General features: G+C 41.1%; 1 protein-coding gene across 1 annotated transcript in view; it reads left to right on the forward strand.

Annotated features, from left to right (window-relative positions):
• The window catches only part of ERCC5 (ERCC excision repair 5, endonuclease), a 62,682-nt gene that overhangs the window by 11,406 nt on the left and 30,596 nt on the right, over positions 1–20,680 (forward strand). The window contains exons 8-11 of the mRNA XM_077482925.1: positions 4,711–4,918; positions 8,834–9,994; positions 13,993–14,252; positions 15,663–15,782. Of these exons, the coding sequence (XP_077339051.1) occupies positions 4,711–4,918; positions 8,834–9,994; positions 13,993–14,252; positions 15,663–15,782 (1,749 nt within the window). The remainder of the gene's footprint in view (positions 1–4,710; positions 4,919–8,833; positions 9,995–13,992; positions 14,253–15,662; positions 15,783–20,680) is intronic.

Below are 20,680 nucleotides of genomic sequence, written 5' to 3' on the forward strand. Positions count from 1 at the left end.
TTTTTTCTGGATATGCACAACGTGCGGGCCGACAACAAGCCCCTGCTGACGTTTAGAGCCTGGCCTTTTCTAGAGTGTCCGGAGTTCAGGCTGGGGAGCAGTGCATTCTATATTTAACAGTGAGTATGTCAGTTGTCTATGGTTCTCAATTTTATTTTCTTTCGTTGGTGCCACAACCAGACTGATTTTATATAGATATAGAGATGTATATATATATATATATATATATATCTATATATATCTCTCTATCTTTATTAGCCCTTGTACACACGGTCGGATATTCAGATGGACAATGTCCGATTGGACCGTGTTGTTGGATAATCCGACAGTGTGTGGGCTCCATCGGACTGTTTCCGTCGGAGTATCCAACGGACCAAGTTTTCCAACTTGTCTATAAAATTTTCTGACAACATGATCCGATCGAACTTTGTCCTATCATGTGTAGAGAATTCTGATCGGACAAAGTGCCACGCATGCTCAAATCAAATTCCTAGACCAAAGCTATTGGCTACTAGCCTGAACGTAGTCCCGTCGTAACGAAATAACGTCATCACGTTAAGTACGATCGGATTTTCTGACAACTTTGTCCAACTGTGTGTATGCAACAGTTTCAGACAAAATCTGACGGATTTGGTTGCCAGAATGTCCGACCGTGTGTACAAGGGCTTACAGGTGTGTGCGTGCGTGCGCGCGGGCGCGCACACACACACACACACACACACACACACATATATATATATATATATATGTGTGTGTATGTGTATATATATATATATATATATATATATATATATATATATTCTCTAGGAACTGATATAGTGAACTAAATGTGTAACATATGAAATGACCAGCAGGTGGCACCAGTCGTACTTTACATAGACCATATTTGCTTTTCAGCTAAAACGAGATGTATGCAATAGCACTTTAACCACTTCAGCCCTGGAAGGATTTGCCCCAATACGGCACTGCATTGCTTAAACTGACAATTGCGTGGTCGTGCGACGCTGTACCCAAACAAAATTGATGTCTTTTTTTTTTTTTTTTTTAGCACAAATAGAGCTTTACTTTGGTGGCATTTGATTACCTCTGAGGTCTTTATTTTTTGCTCTTTAACAAACGGACCAAATTTAGAAGAATATATATATATATATATATATATATATATATATATATATATATATATATATATATATATATATATATATATATATATATATATATATATATATATATATATTTTTTTTATTTTTTTTTATTTATTTTTTTTCACTTTTTGCTATAATACATATCCCCAAAAAATATATAAAAAGCCACATTTATACAGTTTAGGCCGATATATATTCTTCTATGTATTTTTGGTAAAGAAAAATCTCAATAAGCGTATATTGATTGGTTTGCGCAAAAGTTATTGCGTCTACAAACTATGGGATAGATTATGGACTGCGACATTGCAGTGGACAAATCTGACCCCAAATTGGGGACCTGGAACATTATTACATTGATCTGTGCTATAAAGATGCACTAATTACTGTAAAAATTACACTGGCAAGGAAGGAGTTAATACTAGGGGGCGATGAAGGGGTTAAATGTGTTCTAACTGTAGGGGGGGGGGGGGGGTGGTTTCACTGGGACATGACAGAGATCACTGTTCACGATCACTGGGAACAGAAGATCTTTGACATGTCCCCAGCCAGAACGAGGATCCCTCCTTGTTTACACTGGCAGATCCCCCTTCTGCCTCTGTACTAGGCAATCTTGGGTCGCTGGCAGACATCAATTCATGCAGCGGTGCCAACCTGCCGCAGTATATCTGCATGAGCTGGTCGGCAAGTGGTTAATGAATAAGTAAAAAAAAAAAAAAAAAAAAAAAATGGCAATAAAATGTGCTAAAACAAATGTAATCGACAAATGTAATCAACTATACTTTAGTGCTTACATGCTAGATAACATAAAGAGGGGCTTGTTCTCCAGACCTGATCCAAGCTTCTTTCAACATAAGGGAACTCATGGCAGTAAAAGAAGCCTTGCTAACCTTCCAGGCAATAAACCAAGTACACGAAGTTCAGGTCTTCTCCAGCAACATTACTATGATAGCTTACTTTAATTGCTAAGGTGGTACCAGGTCACCCACTCTCCTGCAGGTAGTCCAGGAGATTCCGGGTTGGGCAGAGGTAAATCTAGCCTTTCATCTCTGCAATCCACATAAAGGACTCCACAAACCTGGTTACAGACCTCCTCAGTTGCCAGCTAATTTGCCACAACAAATTGGTGCTGAATAAAGATGTTTTCTTGGGGCTTCCCTCCAGATGAGGTATGTTAATAGTGGACCTGTTTGGCCAACAGTAGGGTAAAACATTATTTTTTCTGACAAGGGAAATATATTCTTGAGGTATCCATGCCCTGTTCCAAGATTTGACTATCAAGCCTACCTCTTTTATCCATGAAGTTCTACAGAGTCAGCCAGATGCAGACTAAATTCTGATTCCCCCCCCCCTCAAGCAGGTTGAATGTTGGGCATATTAATTAGATACAAGCAGGTTGGGTGTACTGTAGGTTGGGCATAGTAATTGGATATTGTAACTGGATACAAACAGGTTGGGTGTAGGCTGGGCATTGTAACTGGATACAAGCAGGTTGGGTGTAGGCTGGGCATTGTAACTGGATACAAGCAGGTTGGGTGTAGGCTGGGCATTGTAACTGGATACAAGCAGGTTGGGTGTAGGCTGGGCATTGTAACTGGATACAAGCAGGTTGGGTGTAGGCTGGGCATTGTAACTGGATACAAGCAGGTTGGGTGTAGGCTGGGCATTGTAACTGGATACAAGCAGGTTGGGTGTAGGCTGGGCATTGTAACTGGATACAAGCAGGTTGGGTGTAGGCTGGGCATTGTAACTGGATACAAGCAGGTTGGGTGTAGGCTGGGCATTGTAACTGGATACAAGCAGGTTGGGTGTAGGCTGGGCATTGTAACTGGATACAAGCAGGTTGGGTGTAGGCTGGGCATTGTAACTGGATAAAATCAGGTTGGGTGTAGGCTGGGAATTGTAACTGGATACAAGCAGGTTGGGTGTAGGCTGGGCATTGTAACTGGATACAAGCAGGTTGGGTGTAGGCTGGGCATTGTAACTGGATACAAGCAGGTTGGGTGTAGGCTGGGCATTGTAACTGGATACAAGCAGGTTGGGTGTAGGCTGGGAATTGTAACTGGATACAAGCAGGTTGGGTGTAGGCTGGGAATTGTAACTGGATACAAGCAGGTTGGGTGTAGGCTGGGCATTGTAACTGGATACAAGCAGGTTGGGTGTAGGCTGGGCATTGTAACTGGATACAAGCAGGTTGGGTGTAGGCTGGGCATTGTAACTGGATACAAGCAGGTTGGGTGTAGGCTGGGCATTGTAACTGGATACAAGCAGGTTGGGTGTAGGCTGGGCATTGTAACTGGATACAAGCAGGTTGGGTGTAGGCTGGGCATTGTAACTGGATACAAGCAGGTTGGGTGTAGGCTGGGCATTGTAACTGGATACAAGCAGGTTGGGTGTAGGCTGGGCATTGTAACTGGATACAAGCAGGTTGGGTGTAGGCTGGGCATTGTAACTGGATACAAGCAGGTTGGGTGTAGGCTGGGCATTGTAACTGGATACAAGCAGGTTGGGTGTAGGCTGGGCATTGTAACTGGATAAAATCAGGTTGGGTGTAGGCTGGGAATTGTAACTGGATACAAGCAGGTTGGGTGTAGGCTGGGCATTGTAACTGGATACAAGCAGGTTGGGTGTAGGCTGGGCATTGTAACTGGATACAAGCAGGTTGGGTGTAGGCTGGGCATTGTAACTGGATACAAGCAGGTTGGGTGTAGGCTGGGAATTGTAACTGGATACAAGCAGGTTGGGTGTAGGCTGGGCATTGTAACTGGATACAAGCAGGTTGGGTGTAGGCTGGGCATTGTAACTGGATACAAGCAGGTTGGGTGTAGGCTGGGCATTGTAACTGGATACAAGCAGGTTGGGTGTAGGCTGGGCATTGTAACTGGATACAAGCAGGTTGGGTGTAGGCTGGGCATTGTAACTGGATACAAGCAGGTTGGGTGTAGGCTGGGCATTGTAACTGGATACAAGCAGGTTGGGTGTAGGCTGGGCATTGTAACTGGATACAAGCAGGTTGGGTGTAGGCTGGGCATTGTAACTGGATACAAGCAGGTTGGGTGTAGGCTGGGCATTGTAACTGGATAAAAGCAGGTTGGGTGTAGGCTGGGAATTGTAACTGGATACAAGTAGGCTGGGAATTGTAACTGGATACAAGCAGGTTGGGTGTAGGCTGGGCATTGTAACTGGATACAAGCAGGTTGGGTGTAGGCTGGGCATTGTAACTGGATACAAGCAGGTTGGGTGTAGGCTGGGCATTGTAACTGGATACAAGCAGGTTGGGTGTAGGCTGGGAATTGTAACTGGATACAAGCAGGTTGGGTGTAGGCTGGGCATGGTAATTGGACACAAGCAGGTTGCAGGTAAGGATGTGGGTTTATGTCTCCATATACCAACTTGCATAGATTTCTAGCTCAGGGTCCTCATTAACAGATCTGGACAGCATTGTTTGTATCGCATCTTTTTTCGGTGTTGCGGATTTTATTTCTGCAAATATTAACCCTAAAATAAAAGTGTTAAAACCATTACAGTTGGCCTTGTAAGATGATGACATTGATGTGCTTTTTTGAAGGGCTCTGATGATTTCTCCCAGTATCAACTGGAAGGTCTGCTGAAGAAAAACAATTTGAACAAGTGCCTCAATAACGTGCGGAAAGAGATGAGCCAGCAGTACGTGGGGGAGGTCCGTGCTCAGTTTGAGACAGAAGGGGGATTCATGAAAGAGGTTGAATCTAACCGTCTGGTCTCAGAAGACACTGCTCATTATATTCTAATTAAAGGTATATGTAAATAGAGCCATAGCACCCATGAATTGCCACCAGATGTACAATATCATATGAGATTATTTATTTTGTTAAAGCTCAACTGAATTATCCTCCTCCCTCCCTCCTCCCTCCTCCCTCCTCCCTCCTCCCTCCTCCCTCCTCCTCCCTCCTCCCTCCTCCCTCCTCCCTCCTCCCTCCTCCTCCTATTCCATTTGCTTCATGCTTGTTCCAGGTCAGTGGCTCAGAATGTGTTAGGGCAGAAAATGAATATGGCAGCCAGGCAACTATTATTTTTAGGGAGGCCAGTAATCAGAGCCCACGTACTTCTTCCAGCATTTGTTTCCATAAAAGCCATTTTTTTTAAATGTGTATTTAATATTTATATAGAAATGAGCCTGCAAAGCATTGCAACCCCGAACAGGGGCTCACAGGTGCAATGTCAGGCTCCTGCAGACTTCCTCCAGCTCCCAGTCTGTGCTAAGGTACAATGTATTGAGTGTGGTAATCACTGCACTTATGTTCCACTGAGAACTACAAATCTGTATTGCCGTGATGGGACTTGTAGTTCATTTGTTCAAAGATCTCTGCGAATGAAAGATGCAGCTGACAGCAGCTGTAATCCCAAAAGCTGTCATGCCAAATGGGGGGAGGCGGGTCACTTTGCACTAGGTTACATGTTACAACCTACTGTATACAGTGCATCCATAATGTATTCACAGCACTTCACTTTTTACACATTTTGTTAATCTTATTTCAAAATTGATTAAATTCATTATTTTTCTCAAAATTCTACAAACAATAAATGAAAACAGTTTGAAATGTTTCCAAATCTCTTAAAAACAAAAAAAAATCCCATGTACATAAGTATTCACAGCTCAATACATTGTCGATGCGCCTTTGGCACCAATTACATCCTCAAGTCTTTTGAATATGATGCTACAAGCTTGGCACACCTATTTTTGGGCAGTTTCTCCCATTCTTCTTTGCAAGACTTCTCAAGCTCCTTCAGGATGATGCACAGCCGTTTTCAGATCTCCCCAGAGATGCTCAATTGGATTCGTGGCTGGGCCACTCGAGGACATTCACAGAGTTGTCCTGTATCCACTCCTTTGTTATCTTGGCTGTGTGCTTAGGGTTGTTGTCCTGCTGGAAGATGAACCTTCACCCCAGTCTGAGGTCCAGAGCACTCTAGAGCAGGTTTTCATCAAGGACGTCTCTGTACATTGCTACATTCATCTTTCCCTCAATCCTGACTAGTCTCCCAGTTCCTGCTACTGAAAAGCACCCACACAGTATGATGCTGCCATTTGTATTGTTTGTAGAATTTTTAGGAAAATAATGATTTGAACCCGTTTTGGAATAAGGCTGTAACATGGAAAAATGTGGAAAAAGTACAGTGTTGTGAATACTTTCTGGATGCACTGTATATGGGTGTAACATGCAACATATTATGGGAAGCCATTGAAATCAATCACACCTACACATGAGATGTATATAAGAAGTCTATCCTTCCTACTTAATTCTTATTTTTATTAATTAATTTTTTTTAACCACTTGCCGCATGCCGATGTACATCCCTACTTTGGGGACAGATATTGTTGTTATGGCGGCAGCTAGCTGCCATAAACCCAGTATCCCTGTGTTCGGCCGGCTACAAGATAAAAGTGGCCTCTGCGGCAGATTCTCCACAAGATCACTTTTATCGGTGGCGGGAGATGGCTCTCTCCGCGATCCGATGCCCTCCGCCACTTACCGGAAGTGGTGGAGATGATCGCGTCTGTCTTATTGCTAGGTATGGAGACGAGTGAGGGGAAGATGGCCCCCACCCGTCTCCATACCATAGCAGGGCGGAAGCGACGTCAAAATGTCACTTCCACCCATACTTCTTAAAGGCATATTTTTTTTTATGTCATTTTGATTAAAAAAAATGTATTATTGCATTTAAGTCCAAATATGAGATCTGAGGTCTTTTTGACCCCAGATCTCATATTTAAGAGATCCTGTCATGATTTTTTTTTTCTATTACAAGGGATGTTTCCATTCCTTGTAATAGGAATAAAAGTGACACAATTTTATTTTATTTTTTTAAACAGTGTAAAAATAAAAGGTAAAATAAGAAAAAAATTTTTTTTAAACGCGCCCCACAATAATTCTAGCCCTAGACCTCCTGTAACTCAAAATATGCCATCCGTAGAATTTTTTTTTAAATGTAGCCTAATGGAGAGTTTTAAGGGTAAATGTTTGTCGCCATTCCACAAGCGGGCGCGATCTTGAAGCGTGACATGTTGGGTATCAATTTACTCGGTGTAACATTATCTTTCACAGTATAAAAAAACAAAAATTGGCCTAACTTTACTGTTTTCTTATTTTTTTAATGAAAAAAAGTGTCTTTTTTTTTTTTTTTTTAAGTGCGCTTGTAAGACTGCTGTGCAAATACGGTGTGACAAAGTATTGCAACAACCGCCATTTTATTCTCTAGGGTGTTAGAAAAAAAAATGTATAATGTTTGGGAGTTCTAAGTAGTTTTCTAGCACAAAAAAAAAGCAGTTTTTAACTTGAGGTAATTATGGGGAAGAGCCAGAGGTTGTCCCACTAACTTTATTTCACCTTTTAGCCAGTCAAGCACCAGAGGCCACTAATGAGCTCTGTTGGCTTAAATAATTGATTATCTTTTTCATACATATGGTACAGAAGAGGGGCAATTTTTGTATTCCAAGAACTTCACTTGAATGGGCTGCCTTACCCACAACAAATGCCCCAAGTAGCTCAAGAAACTTTTCGTTCGTAGTGCGTCTCAGTGTTTTTTTTTTTTTTTTTTTTTTTTTTTTTTAGTGTGCGTTTTGGTGCATTTTTTTTTACTTATTTTTTTCCTTTTGAGATAAAGGTTTTACATAAAGAAATACAAACTGACCATTGTGAGCACCCATGTCTGTGTTAAATGTTTTGCCTCACCCCTTTAACTGATACATCTGAAAGAGGGCTTTTTCTTTTGAAAAAACACAAACTTCCTGACCAGATCACCAGATGAAAATTCAAGTGTTGCTAAACGAGGGACCCTGCATTCACTATGTCTGGTCTCCCACAGTACACAGAACATGGACATGCAATTATTTTGGTAAATATAAACTGCTAAATACCTTTTTCTCATCAGCAGTTAGCGCAGTCTTGTGTCTAGTAGAGCACTGGTTAAAGCTTGTAGGAGGAGTTTTCATTCTCCTCTGACTGTCCTATGAGTCGGTAGGACCCTGTCTGGACAGTGCTGATTGGCCCTGTGCTTATCACATGCATTCTCCCAAGAAAACAAAAAATCTCTAGCAAAACACACCAAACTGAGCACGTGCAGCATGCCCCCAAGGCAGTGTTCTCTCAGGAGATGGTTTGGGGACTGTGAAAGAAGGGGAGGTTCAGAGAAGCCAGGATCAAACAGCCTTTTCATACACTGCTGAGGATTAACCCCTTAGGTTCCACAGTGAGTATAACAAACATGCTTTACTGCATATATAGACTGATTTTACTGTTGTGGGTTTAGTAACACTTTAGGGCAGGGGTCTCAAATTGGCGGCCCTCCAGCTGTTGCAAAACTATAAGTCCCATGAAGCATTGCAAGGCTGACAGTTACAAGCATGACTCCCTCAGGCAGAGACACAATGGGACTTGTAGATTTCGCAAAAGCTGGACAATTTGAGACCCCTGCTTTAGAGAAAGAGAACCTAAAGAAAACTGATGCAGCCATCACATCTAAGAATTGGTAAGCTGCAATATAATGTTTGCTTTTGTAATTTAATACCGCATTAAACATTTGTTTCTGATAATCTTAGTTGAAAGAACTGCTGTTGGTCTTGGGTCCTAAAGTGGTTTATAAATGTACAATATAAAAAGGACGCGTTTTCGGTACTCAATAATACTTTTCATATGCCTTCCTAAATGTAGGGATTCAATCGAAGACTAAAGATAAAAAGGAGGATAACGCAGAAGAAGCAACAACCTCTAGTTCACACGATACAACTCCAAAAACATACCTTGATTTTAAGTTGGCATCTGCTCACAAACCTAAGAAAACAAAGGACTCTGTTCAAGAAGCTGCACCACCCTCCCCAAGGACACTGTTTGCTATCCAGGAGGCAATGTTGGAGAACAGCTCTGATGAGGAAGTTCATGATAGTAAGGTTAACAAAAATGACCCTTCTGAGTCTGTTTGCGCAGTTGATGGCAGTGTCTCACCAAGGACCCTACATGCAATTCAACGGGCTCTTACCGAGGATGAAGAAATGGTGAGCAAAAACAGGTCTATTGAGATAATTGATAAAGATGAGGAACGACCAAGAGCTAAAGTGCTGATTATCAGCAGTTCAGATGAGGAGGATGCTTCTCCGGTCACCCAATATGGAGCACAAACAAACCCTACCATGCCTGTTACAAGAGCTGAATTTTCACCAAATCCTACCCAGAATAATACAAGTGCTATCCATGAAAAATCACCACTTTATTCGATGCCTAATCTGAAACCCAGTGAACCACTTCAAAAACTGGCTGGATCACCAGTAGAAGGAGAAGATTTCAGGGCACATGTAGTAAAGAGAAATCTCTTTCATCCACAGGGCAAACCTTTGACAAGTCTTTCAAGTGGTTTTGATGCATGCTCTCCTATGAAGCCTTCTCTGGCATTGGAGAGCCACCAACTAGATGCTTCTACAGATGTAGAAAGTGGCATCTTCATTTCTTCTAAAACGGAGACCATCAATATAAAAAACCATAGCCAACCTGATGTTCACACAGTTAGCAGTGAAAGGAATCTTCAGATAGCAACTGGTCAAATAACAAGCAGCATCCATGTACCTCTGGTGTCTACATCAGGGCTGTTGTCTGCTGCCAACAAGCCGTCAACTGAAGTGAACACTGAAGACCACAGCCCACTGGATGTGGTCCTACAAGATCAAAATGTCACCAAGTCCAAAGTGGAGGATTCTGGCAGTCAGCAGTCTTCTTCCAATAATATTCCAGACATTGCTTATGTCCCGATGACTCCAGAAAGTATTCCAGTTACTGAGGGAGAGTCAGACATAGAAAAAGAAGTGGATTCAGATTCTGATAGTAAGTAGTCCATTGCCTTTAATGTCATTTTTACAGCTTGCCTGATTGTGTATGAATCTGTTTAATGCTATACTGATTAGTGATAATTAGTAACTGTTCTACCTATGTGGGAGGATTTTATATTGTAGAACATTTAAATCCAGCGGGGGACACAAGCATTTCTAAAGAACTGATTCGTCTTGAGTTAAAATTTAATTGTAAAAAGTGCATCGCTGCTAATCCTTTTAATCAATAAAATTATATACCTGCAAATTGCAAGTGAAACTGATAATAATAATTCATTGATTGATATATAAAAAGTAAATTACTCAAAATGAAACATCCTACAGTCCTACTAACACAAATGGGGTAAAAATACAAAAATCCTTAAGTGAAAATCAAAAGTAAATACCAAAAATAAAATATATAAAAATAATCACTAATAATAAAAACCTGCCTTCCCTGCTAGCACAAATATAGTGACATAAATATAGTGAAAATTACTCTACAATAAATATCAACTAATAATGAATACAGCTAATACCATAGTGATATAGAAGTACATAATAATGATGAATATTAGTAAACACCCCACTGCCCTACTAACACAAACTAAAGGGGTGTAGATAAACAAAAAAAGAGAAAATGAATAAAGTCCACTCCAATGGTGTTAAGTATGTTTGTTTTTAAGATCAACAACACCCATGGATCTTCAATCTGATGCATCACTGTGCTCCACCATCAGGCATGCATGCTCACCTTCTCCTCTGACCCATATAATATCCAGGCCAATGTGCTCAATCAGCAACAATAACAGTATCAATGGATGATCTTTCAAAGCAGTTTCCATGCGAGCAAGGTTCTTTCTTGTATTAAGAGAGGTATGGACTTGAGATAAAGATTTCATTTTGCCCCTGTACAAATCATTAGTAACGCCTCATCTGGAATATGCAGTTCATTTTTGGGCACCAGTTCTCAAAAAGAATATTGGAAAACTGCAGAGAGTGCAGAGAAGGGCAACCAAACTGATAAGGGGCATGGAGGAGCTCAGCTATGAGGAAAGATTCAAGGAAATACATTTTTCCTCTCTTGAGAAGAGGAGATTAAGGCGGGATGAGATCACTGTGTATAAATACATAAGTGGTCCATATAGTGAACTTTGTGTTGAGTTATTCACTTTAAAGCGGAGGTCCACCCTAAAGTGGACCTTCCGCTCATTGGAACCCTCCCCCCCTCCAGCGCCACAATTAGCAACTTTCAGGGGGGAGGGGGGTCCAGGTACCTGTACAGTACAGGTATCTGCACCCACTTCCGGCGTAGATTCTGCAGAAGGTACGCCCCTTTCCGCAGAATCTACGCCCCTTTCCGAAGGTCCCCCGCTGCCTGCTGGGAAACACACGGATCCCAGAGACAGCGGGGACCATCCTTATTGCGCAGCGCGACTCGCGCATGCGCAGTAGGGAACCGGGAAATGAAGCCGAAAGGCTCCACTTCCTGATTCCCATACCCAAGATGGCGGCGGCAGCACCCGAGAGACGATCGAGAGATCGGCTTCGGGTGCCGACATCGCGGGCGCGCTGGGCAGGTAAGTGTCATTATTTTAAAAGTCAGCAGCTGCAGTATTTGTAGCTGCTGGCTTTAAAAAAAAATAAAAAAAAACGGCGGACTCCCGCTTTAAGGTCATCACAGAGGACAAGCGGGCACTTTTTTACGTCTGGAGGAAAGGAGATTTAATCTCCAAGCATGGAAAGGCTTCTTCACAGTAAGATGTGAAAATGTTGACTAGACTCCCTCAAGAGCTGGTTCTGTCCAACTCCAACAAGATTGCTTTAACCCCTTCCCTACCGGCCACAGTATATATACGTCATGGTAGGGATTCGGTTATACCGGGAGCATGGTTGAGGTTACAACCATGATCCCAGTATCTGTTTTTAGTGCCGGAAATTCTCTTTCATGTAAATGTAATTGGAGCAGCTGCTGTAATAATTTAGTAGGTGGGGGAAAGGGGTCACCACCCCTAGCCCCCCCCCCCCCCCCCCTCCAGCCACCACCTTTTATCGGGCTCTCCTGAGGGATGGTAAAGCCCAATAACGATGCAGCTGACAGCATCCAGCTCCGGACTCGGAGAAAAAACTAAAGTTGTTCCTCCCAATGTGTAATGCCAGAACTTGTAAGTGATGACTATTTAGGCACTGCTGCTTCTGACTCTATTTTCTTGTTTGCTATGCGGCCAGTGAAGTGGCCAATCTGTGTCTAATTGACTGCATTAGAACCAAATGGAGAGATGGGGGGTCTCAAAGACCCCTCTTCTCTCCATAAAGAGTACCTGTCATTGCTTTTGCTGTCACATGGGATGTTTACATTTATTTTGATAGCAATAACAGTGGTAAAAAAAATAAATATAATAAAAAAAAAAAAAAAAACCCCTGTGCTCACAGACAGTTGCGTATCCACACATCAGTCTCGCACACATATGTAAACAGTGATCGCACCACCCATGTGAGGTATCATCTCGATCGTCAGAGCAATAAATCTAACACCAGCCTTCTTATAAATCTAAACTGGTAACCTGCAAAGGTTTTTTTTAAAGTGTCACCTATGGATAATTTAAAGTACTGTAGTTTGTTGCCATTCCATGAGCGTGCGCAGTTTTAAAGCATGACACGTTTGGTATCTATTTACTCGGTGTAACATCATCTTTTATGTTTTACCACAAAAAATGTTATTTTGTGTTTGTGTTCACTAAAATTCATTAATGTGTATTTTTCCCCCCCAAAAAATCGCGTTTGAAAAACCACTTGCACAAATACCATGTGATATAAAAAATTGCAACACCCACCATTTTATTCTTTAGGCCTAAAAAATATATAATGTTTCGAGGTTCTAAGTAGTTTTCTAACAAAAAAATAATATACATTTTACATGTAGGAGAGAAGTGTCAGAATGGGTTTAGGAAATAAGTGGTTAAAAGTCCTGGATTATTTTCTAAATGTACATAATATAACTGGATACTAACATTTATAGGTAAAGTTGATCCAGGGAATATCTGATTGCCTCTCGGGGGATCAGGAAGGAATCCCCCCATCCCCCGGAGCAAATTGTATCATGCTTTTCTGTTTTTTTTTTTTTTTGCCTTCCTCTGGATCAATTGTGGGTATAGGATTATGTCTATGTGGTTGTAAATAAATATATATATATTTTTTTTTCCTTTTTATTGGTTGAACTAGACTAACTCCACACTCACACTGGCATGAGGTGTATGTTCCCTTAAAATATCACTCCAGCTGGTAGGTATAGTTAATATAAAAAAGGGGCTTCCCATAGTGCAGTAATTATTAGGGAAGATAAAACTCCATTAAAATATTACTTACAATAAACAACAAAGACCCATATACAGCAAGTGGTGTACCAATATGGCGACATCAGGCTGTCGTTCCGGACTGATATCATATGAGCGCTTACCAGCTTGAGTGAGTTTTTAAAGGGGACATACACCTCGTGCCAGTGGGAGCATGGAGTGCAGTGCATGAGTTTCTCCTTTTCTAGTCTTGCATTTGTTAATAAAATCAAAGCAATGTTTCCCCATGTTTTGAAGTGCCTTTTAACCCTAGTTATCAGGTCCCATCTGCCCCCTCCCCTCCTGCTGCAGCCAATCTGACAATGACTATGGAGGAGACAGCTGGTTCATAGCTGAAGCTTGTCTTGGCTGTGAGCACTTTCCCGAGACAAGCAGCAGCAGGAGCAATGCAGAGAAAGGGGTGGTGCATCTGTATCTTCTTGCCGTTACTTGTCTCAGAAAAGTGTTCACAGTTCAGACAAGCTGCATCTATCAATCAGCCGTCTCTTTCATAGCTGTTTTCGGTTTGGCTACATTAGGATACCTCATAACTAGAGTTAGAAAGCACTTGGAAACATGGGACAAAGTACATGTAGGAGACAGAATTGTAACATTAAAATAGATTCTGCTAGATTTTTTTTTAATGCTTTGTTTTACTACTTTGTGGCATTTCTTTCATAAGGTAGCTTCATTGAAGTAGAGAGTGAACTGGGTGATGGAAACTCCCAGTTGGTGCAGGCACCAGAAACTTCCAAAGATCTTGTTCCTGTAATAACCATTACGGGATCTAATGCTACCGTTACATCACAGAGCTCCGGCGCAAATATAGAGAATGCTTTTGCAGAGATTAACCGTGCAGATGGCCGAGATGTTGTAATTCAGCCGAATGAAGAATCAAGAGATGAGGAAGATGCAGACAATGATTGGCAAGACATAAGTATGGTAAGGAAGCTCTCTCTGGTCAGACTTGAGCAAGCAGTGTGTATGTGACATTTCTTAGGTTAGGTTTACACCAGTACAGCTGGGACTTGATCCTATTATCCAGCATTTTATGCGATTATTATGCGATTTTTGCAGTGTATTTTTCATGCGGATGTATTTTTGGTAGAAGGAGACTATACAAAACTTTGCCAAAAACGTGTGTGTATATGCATTTTACATGCATTTTACATGCATTTTTAGTGCGTTTCCATTGCAGTCTGTGGGGCATCACACCAAAGTAGCACCTGTACCTTCCTCAAAGTTGCATTGTAGTGTGATTTCCATTGCCATGCCATTTTGAGCGGTCCAAGTCACATCTGAAATTGCACTAGTGTGAATCAGGCCTTAATGATCAACAATCCTTCTTTTTTTTTTTTTTTTTTCTTTTTTAAACAATATATTTTTATTGAAAGTTCTCATTAATCAACAGTCTTTTAAACTCCCTGTGTTTTTTTTTTTGTTTTCTTGTTTCCAATACTTGTATTTTTTTTTTAGGCTTTTTCTGTGGAGAAGGCACAAACAGTAATGGATGGCCGTTACTGGTTGATCATGATAATAGATCTAAAATACAACATAGAGTTGAGAGAATGTTTACACATATATTTGTATAGGTGACTTACTAAGGGTATAGGGAACATAAATCAAATAGTTGAAGCTCTGTACCTGCATCTCTTAATAAGCATTTAACCAAAGAAAATTTATAAAAACAGGACGTTAGTGGTGCCCCATACGGTCATATTATACCTCCTATATGCAAGTAATGAGACCTACATAACCATTGTATAAAAAGTTATTATTACAAAATTAGTAAAACCCTGCTAAAAAGGCATTAGTACGAGCACATTATATATATATATATATATATATATATATATATATATATATATATATATATTATATATAAACACATCATAGCCTTGATCCATTAATACAGGGTTGTTACAGGCATTTTTCAGATTTACATATGCCTTGTTAGAAGGTTACACAACACATTCTCTAGGAAGTCTACTCCTACAGACACTTTTAGGCTAAAATTTTGCTACAAGTCTTGTACTCTGTGTGCCTTGCCTGGAACAAGAATACAGACTGGAAATTCAGACATGTCAAAATTTAGCATCTACATACTGGTTCCAGTTTGGTACAAAAACTATTGGAATAGCATGACAGCTAGGCTCCAGCATTTTTAGAAGAAGTGGCCAACAATAGCAGCCTCCATGTTATCTCACAACCGGTATTATTAAAGGTAAATTATTTAAACTTTAGCACAGTTGCAATGTATCACGACCTATTTCCTCCTAAATGTTGATGCATATATTGTATCGTCAGAGTTTTGACATCTTACTGCTTTTTTTTTTTTTTCTGTTTGCACAGGTAGAACTGGAGACATTGGAGAATAATCTATTTGTTCAGCAGACCTCCCTCCAGGCACAACGGCAGCAGCAGGAACGTGTAGCTGCATCTGTTACAGGACAGATGTATCTAGAAAGCCAGGTTAGTGCTGTCATCAGTTATCTAGTACGCTGTCTGCCTTTTCTGTTCCTTCTTTCTCCACATGTAAACCATCCATTATTGTATATCTACAGTAATACTAGTCCAAACTGGACGGAGGCATAGCTGTAAACGGAATTATGTTTTTATTAATTTCTGCACCTATGTATCTGAAAATCAAGCTGCAGCATTTTCTTCACTTACAAAAAGTGCACCTGATGACAAAATGTTTCTGTAAAAAAATGAATACTTGTATGACCCTATCCTTTCCAATATTGACTAGTAATGGGGGGGGGGGGGGGGGTTCTGCCTTCAATATTACCAACTAAACTGACACTAGAGGAAAGGGGCACTACCAGCATGATCAGGGAAAAGGTCTTCTACAGTACTAGAAATTAAACTCCTATTGCAGGGGAGCCTAAAGCTGACTGCAGCCTTGGGAGACTTTTGGGGAAAGCAGCCAACCCCAAATGCAGGAAATAAAATGTCTAGGGCGCACTTTTCAACAATTTTAGAGAATCATACTTGCTGTAAATTGACATGAAAGGGTATACTTTTAATAGTATTAAATTACAAAATGGCCGTACATCGGTTGTTTGTGTGTGTTTTATTTTTATATATATATATATATATATATATATATATATATAAATTTGTATGTGTACAGTGCCTTGAAAAAGTATTCATACCCATTGAAATTTTCCACATTTTGATAGGTTACAACCAAAAATATAAATGTATTTTATTGGGATTTTATGTGATAGACATGATAGAATGATAGGAAAATTATAAATGGCTTTCAGTTTTTTTTACAATTAAATATATGAAAAGTTTGGCGTGCGTTTATTTTCAGCCCCCTTTTACTCTGATACCCCTAACTAAAATCTAGTGGAACCAATTGCCTTCAGAAGTCACCTAATTAGTAAATAGAGTCCACCTGTGTGTAATTTATTTACACACGGGTGTAAATAATTCTCTGTATTTATACAGATTTATTCTCAGTATAAATACAGCTGTTCTATGAATCCCTCAGATGTATGTTGGAGAACCTTAGTGAACAAACCACATCATAAAGGCCAAGGAACACACCAGACAGGTCAGGGATAAAGTTGTGGAGAATTTTAAAGCAGGGTTGGGTTCTTAAAAAAAATAATAATAATAATAAATAAATATCCCAAGCTTTGAACATCTCACAGAACACGGTTCAATCCATCAACTATTAGTCATGCACTCCACAAATAATTGTTAAAAGAAAGACCTAAGAATTCCCATTTGCAGTTTACAAGAAGCCATGTGGGGGACACAGCAAACAAGTGGAAGAAGGTGCTCTGGTCAGACTAAAATTTAAGACCAAAAAACTTTTTGGCCTAAAAGCAAAACTCCATTTGGTAGAAAACTAACACTGCACATCACCCTGAACACACCATCCCCACCGTAAAATATGGTGGTGGCAACATCATTCTGTGGGAATGCTCTTCTTCAGCAGGGACAGGGAAGCTGGTCAGAGTTGATGGTAGGATGGATGGAGCCAAATACTGCATAATCTTAGAAGAAAACCTGTTGGTGTCTGCAAAAGACTTGAGGCTGGGGCAGAGGTTTGCCTTCCAGCAGGACAACGACCCTAAACATACAGCCAGAGATACAATGGAATGGTTTAGATCAAAGCATATTCATGTGTTAGAATGGCCCAAAGTCCAGACCTAAATCCAATTGAGAATCTGTGGAAAGGCTTGAAAATTGCTGTTCACAGATGCTCTCCATCCAGTCTGACAGAGCTTGAGCTATTTTACAAAGAAGAATGGGCAAAAATGTCACTCTAGATGTGCAAAGCTTGCAGTAAAAGATGGTTCTACAAAGTTTGGGCTCGAGGGCTGAATACAAATGCACGTCACACCTTTCAGATATATTTTTTTTTGTAAAAAAATTGGAAAACCATTTTTTCCCTCCACTTCACAATTATGTGCCACTTTGTGTTGGTCTCAGGTGTGACTGGGGGGCAGGTGTGTTAAATTTGGTGTTCTCGCTCTCTCTCTCATACTGGTCACTGGAAGTTCAACATGGCACCTCACGGCAAAGAATTGTTGCTCTATATAAAGATGGCCTAGGCTATAAGAAGATTGCCAAGACCCTGAAACTGAGCAGCAGCATGGTGGCCAAGACCATACAGCGGTTTAACAGGACAGGTTCCACTCAGAACAGACCTCGTCGTGGTCGACCAAAGAAGCTGAGTGCTGCCAGCATTACTGCAGAATGGAAAAAAGGGAAATATTATTGCGCTGCCCAAAAAATTGACAATTAATAAATAAGTAGCAACTTCCTGTGAGATATACACAGCATCAATAAAATATTCAAAAATAAGTTGTGCTAAACAAATAAAAATAGTGAAAATTTTAATATGTATGAGTCCATCAGTGAAGCGATATCCAAGGTGATCCTACAATGATAATAAATGAGAGTGCACCAAGAAATTAGTGATGTTCAGAAAAGTGACCTACCGACTCCCTATGATCTCCTATTACGGGAGATACACACGCTTTTGGCTCTATACCCAGCCAGGGACTTTGGTGAATCTAGGGGAAATCACACTTCCACTGCCCCAATTGGGCACGGTCATACTGCAACCCCAAAGAAAAAAAGAAGCCTCCATAGCATAAAATCTTTGGCATTTATTTTGTTCTCGTGTACTGCACTCATTTTTAAACCAATAAGTGCCACAATTTTTTTTTCCCCCCTTTGATGTGTTCGCATTTCTTAAATGATTTTATTTGTTTAGACATAGGACACATTCAAGAACATACATAGGAGGAAAACATAACCGTTAGATTTAAACATAATTAAAACAGTTTTATAACAATCATGCATCAAGTTGGGTCACCCTCTAAGATGACTCTAATCGATCGGATACCTTCTCTACTGCCTCCCCTGAAGTCTCAGACCTGTCTCAATCAATTTTATACCATTATATATCAACAAAAACGAAAACAACAAAACAAAAAAAAAAGGTGGGAGGGGAGAATAGAGCCAATCCATGGAGATACATCCCCAGTGCGCTTTACCACACCAAGAAGAGATTTAAGATGGGCAAGCACATCCCTATCGTTGGGGGTAGCTTAGATTTCCATGTCAATGTGATACAAGCCTTAGCAGTATCTAGAAGATGATGGATAATTATTCCAAAGATTTTATGCTATGGAGGCTTCTATTTTTCTTTGGGGTTCCTGTATGACTGTGCCCAATCGGGGCAGTGGAAGTTCTTGAAGTGCAATTTTTTTTTTCCTGGATTCACCAAAGGCCCTGGCTGGGTATAGAGCCAAAAGCATGTGTGATCTCCCATAATATGAGATCATAGGGAGTCAGTAAGTGGCCATCCTATAAGAAGTGGAAGTCGCTTTTCTGAACATCACTCATTTCTTGGTGCACTTTCATTTATTATCATTGTGGGATCACTTTGGATATCCCTTCACTGGATGGACTCAATTACTTATTTCATTTTCACAATTTTTTATTTATTATTTGTTTAGAGCAACTTATTTTTGAATATAAGCATTGCTGCAGAGGTTGAGGGTCGGGGGGTCAGCCTGTCAATGCTCAGACCATAAACCGCACACTGCATCAAATTGGGTTGCATGGCTGTCCTCCCAGAAGGAAGCCTCTTTTGAAGATGATGCACAAGAAAGCCCGCAAACAGTTTGCTGAAGACAAGCAGACTAAGGATGTTGATTACTGGAACCAATTACTCTGGTCTGATGAGACCAAGATAAACTTATTTGGTTCAGATGGTGTCAAGCGTGTGGCGGCAACTAGGTGAGGAATACACACAGGCTCCTGTCATAGGCAAAATGATGGCAAATACACTCTGCCTATGGCAGCAACAGCTGGCGATACCTGAATGGAAGACTGTTATTAAGGCTGGGTTCACACTGCTGCGGGGGGAGATCCGGATGTGATTCGCACAGCAAATCACATCCGATCTCCGTAGCAATGCGAGTTCAGCCATACAGATAGTATGGCTGAATTCGCAGCGCTCCCGCAGCAAACTCGCACGGGACCCTTTTTTGGGTCCGCAACAGAATCGGATCGCATGGGGGTTCACACCATGCGATCCGATTCCTGTGCGAGTCGGCAGATCGCACTGCGATATGCCGACGGATCTGGGGGTGTCATTAACATAACATTGACACTCCCAGCCGTCCGCATAGGGCAGTGTGAACCTCCTGGCGGGAGGTGTGCGATGCGGGAAAACGCCGCGGATTCGCGGCGTTCCCGCATCGCTATAGTGTGAACCCGGCCTAAAGGTACGTTTTCTGTGCAGTTTTAGAAAGTGCTCCACACCTGCAGGATATAATAGAACGCTAAGGCAGCTTATCACAGGAAAGCCACAGGTGCACTGCACCCGCAATGTGGGTAGACTGCAGATCAGTGTAAAAACAGCCTTAGGCCCCTTTCACACAATTGGTCCGACACATCGGACTCTCCATTGACCTATGGAGTGGCAGATGTAAATGGACTTGTGTCCGTTTACACCCACCTACCTCCTATCCGATCCACTAAGAAAACGGAAGGGGATCCATTCCCTTCCATCTGGGCAGATCAGATCGGAAGGCTCATAGAGTAGAGGGGGCAGTGTCTTTGTCCACTTTACATATGCAAAGTGGACACGAACCTGTCATCTGCTCATCGTGGCTCAGTCGCTTAAGTGGCCCTCCCTTTTAAAAGGTTGGGCATCCCTGCTTTAAGAAATGCAAGCAATATCTGGCCCAATATTTTTGCCATCCCTACAAAAGTGAAAACTTTGCTTCCTTTTTTTTTATATTGTGGACTATGCCATACTGTAGGTATTGTAATGTGAACATTTACTAAAGCTTTCGCTTGTAGTAAAACCACATTTAAGGTTCACTTAT

This window comes from Lithobates pipiens, unplaced genomic scaffold, assembly GCF_037356315.1.
Source record: "Lithobates pipiens isolate NorthernLeopardFrog02 unplaced genomic scaffold, aLitPip1_a1.2 Scaffold_16, whole genome shotgun sequence".
Classification (NCBI taxonomy): Eukaryota; Metazoa; Chordata; class Amphibia; order Anura; family Ranidae; genus Lithobates; species Lithobates pipiens.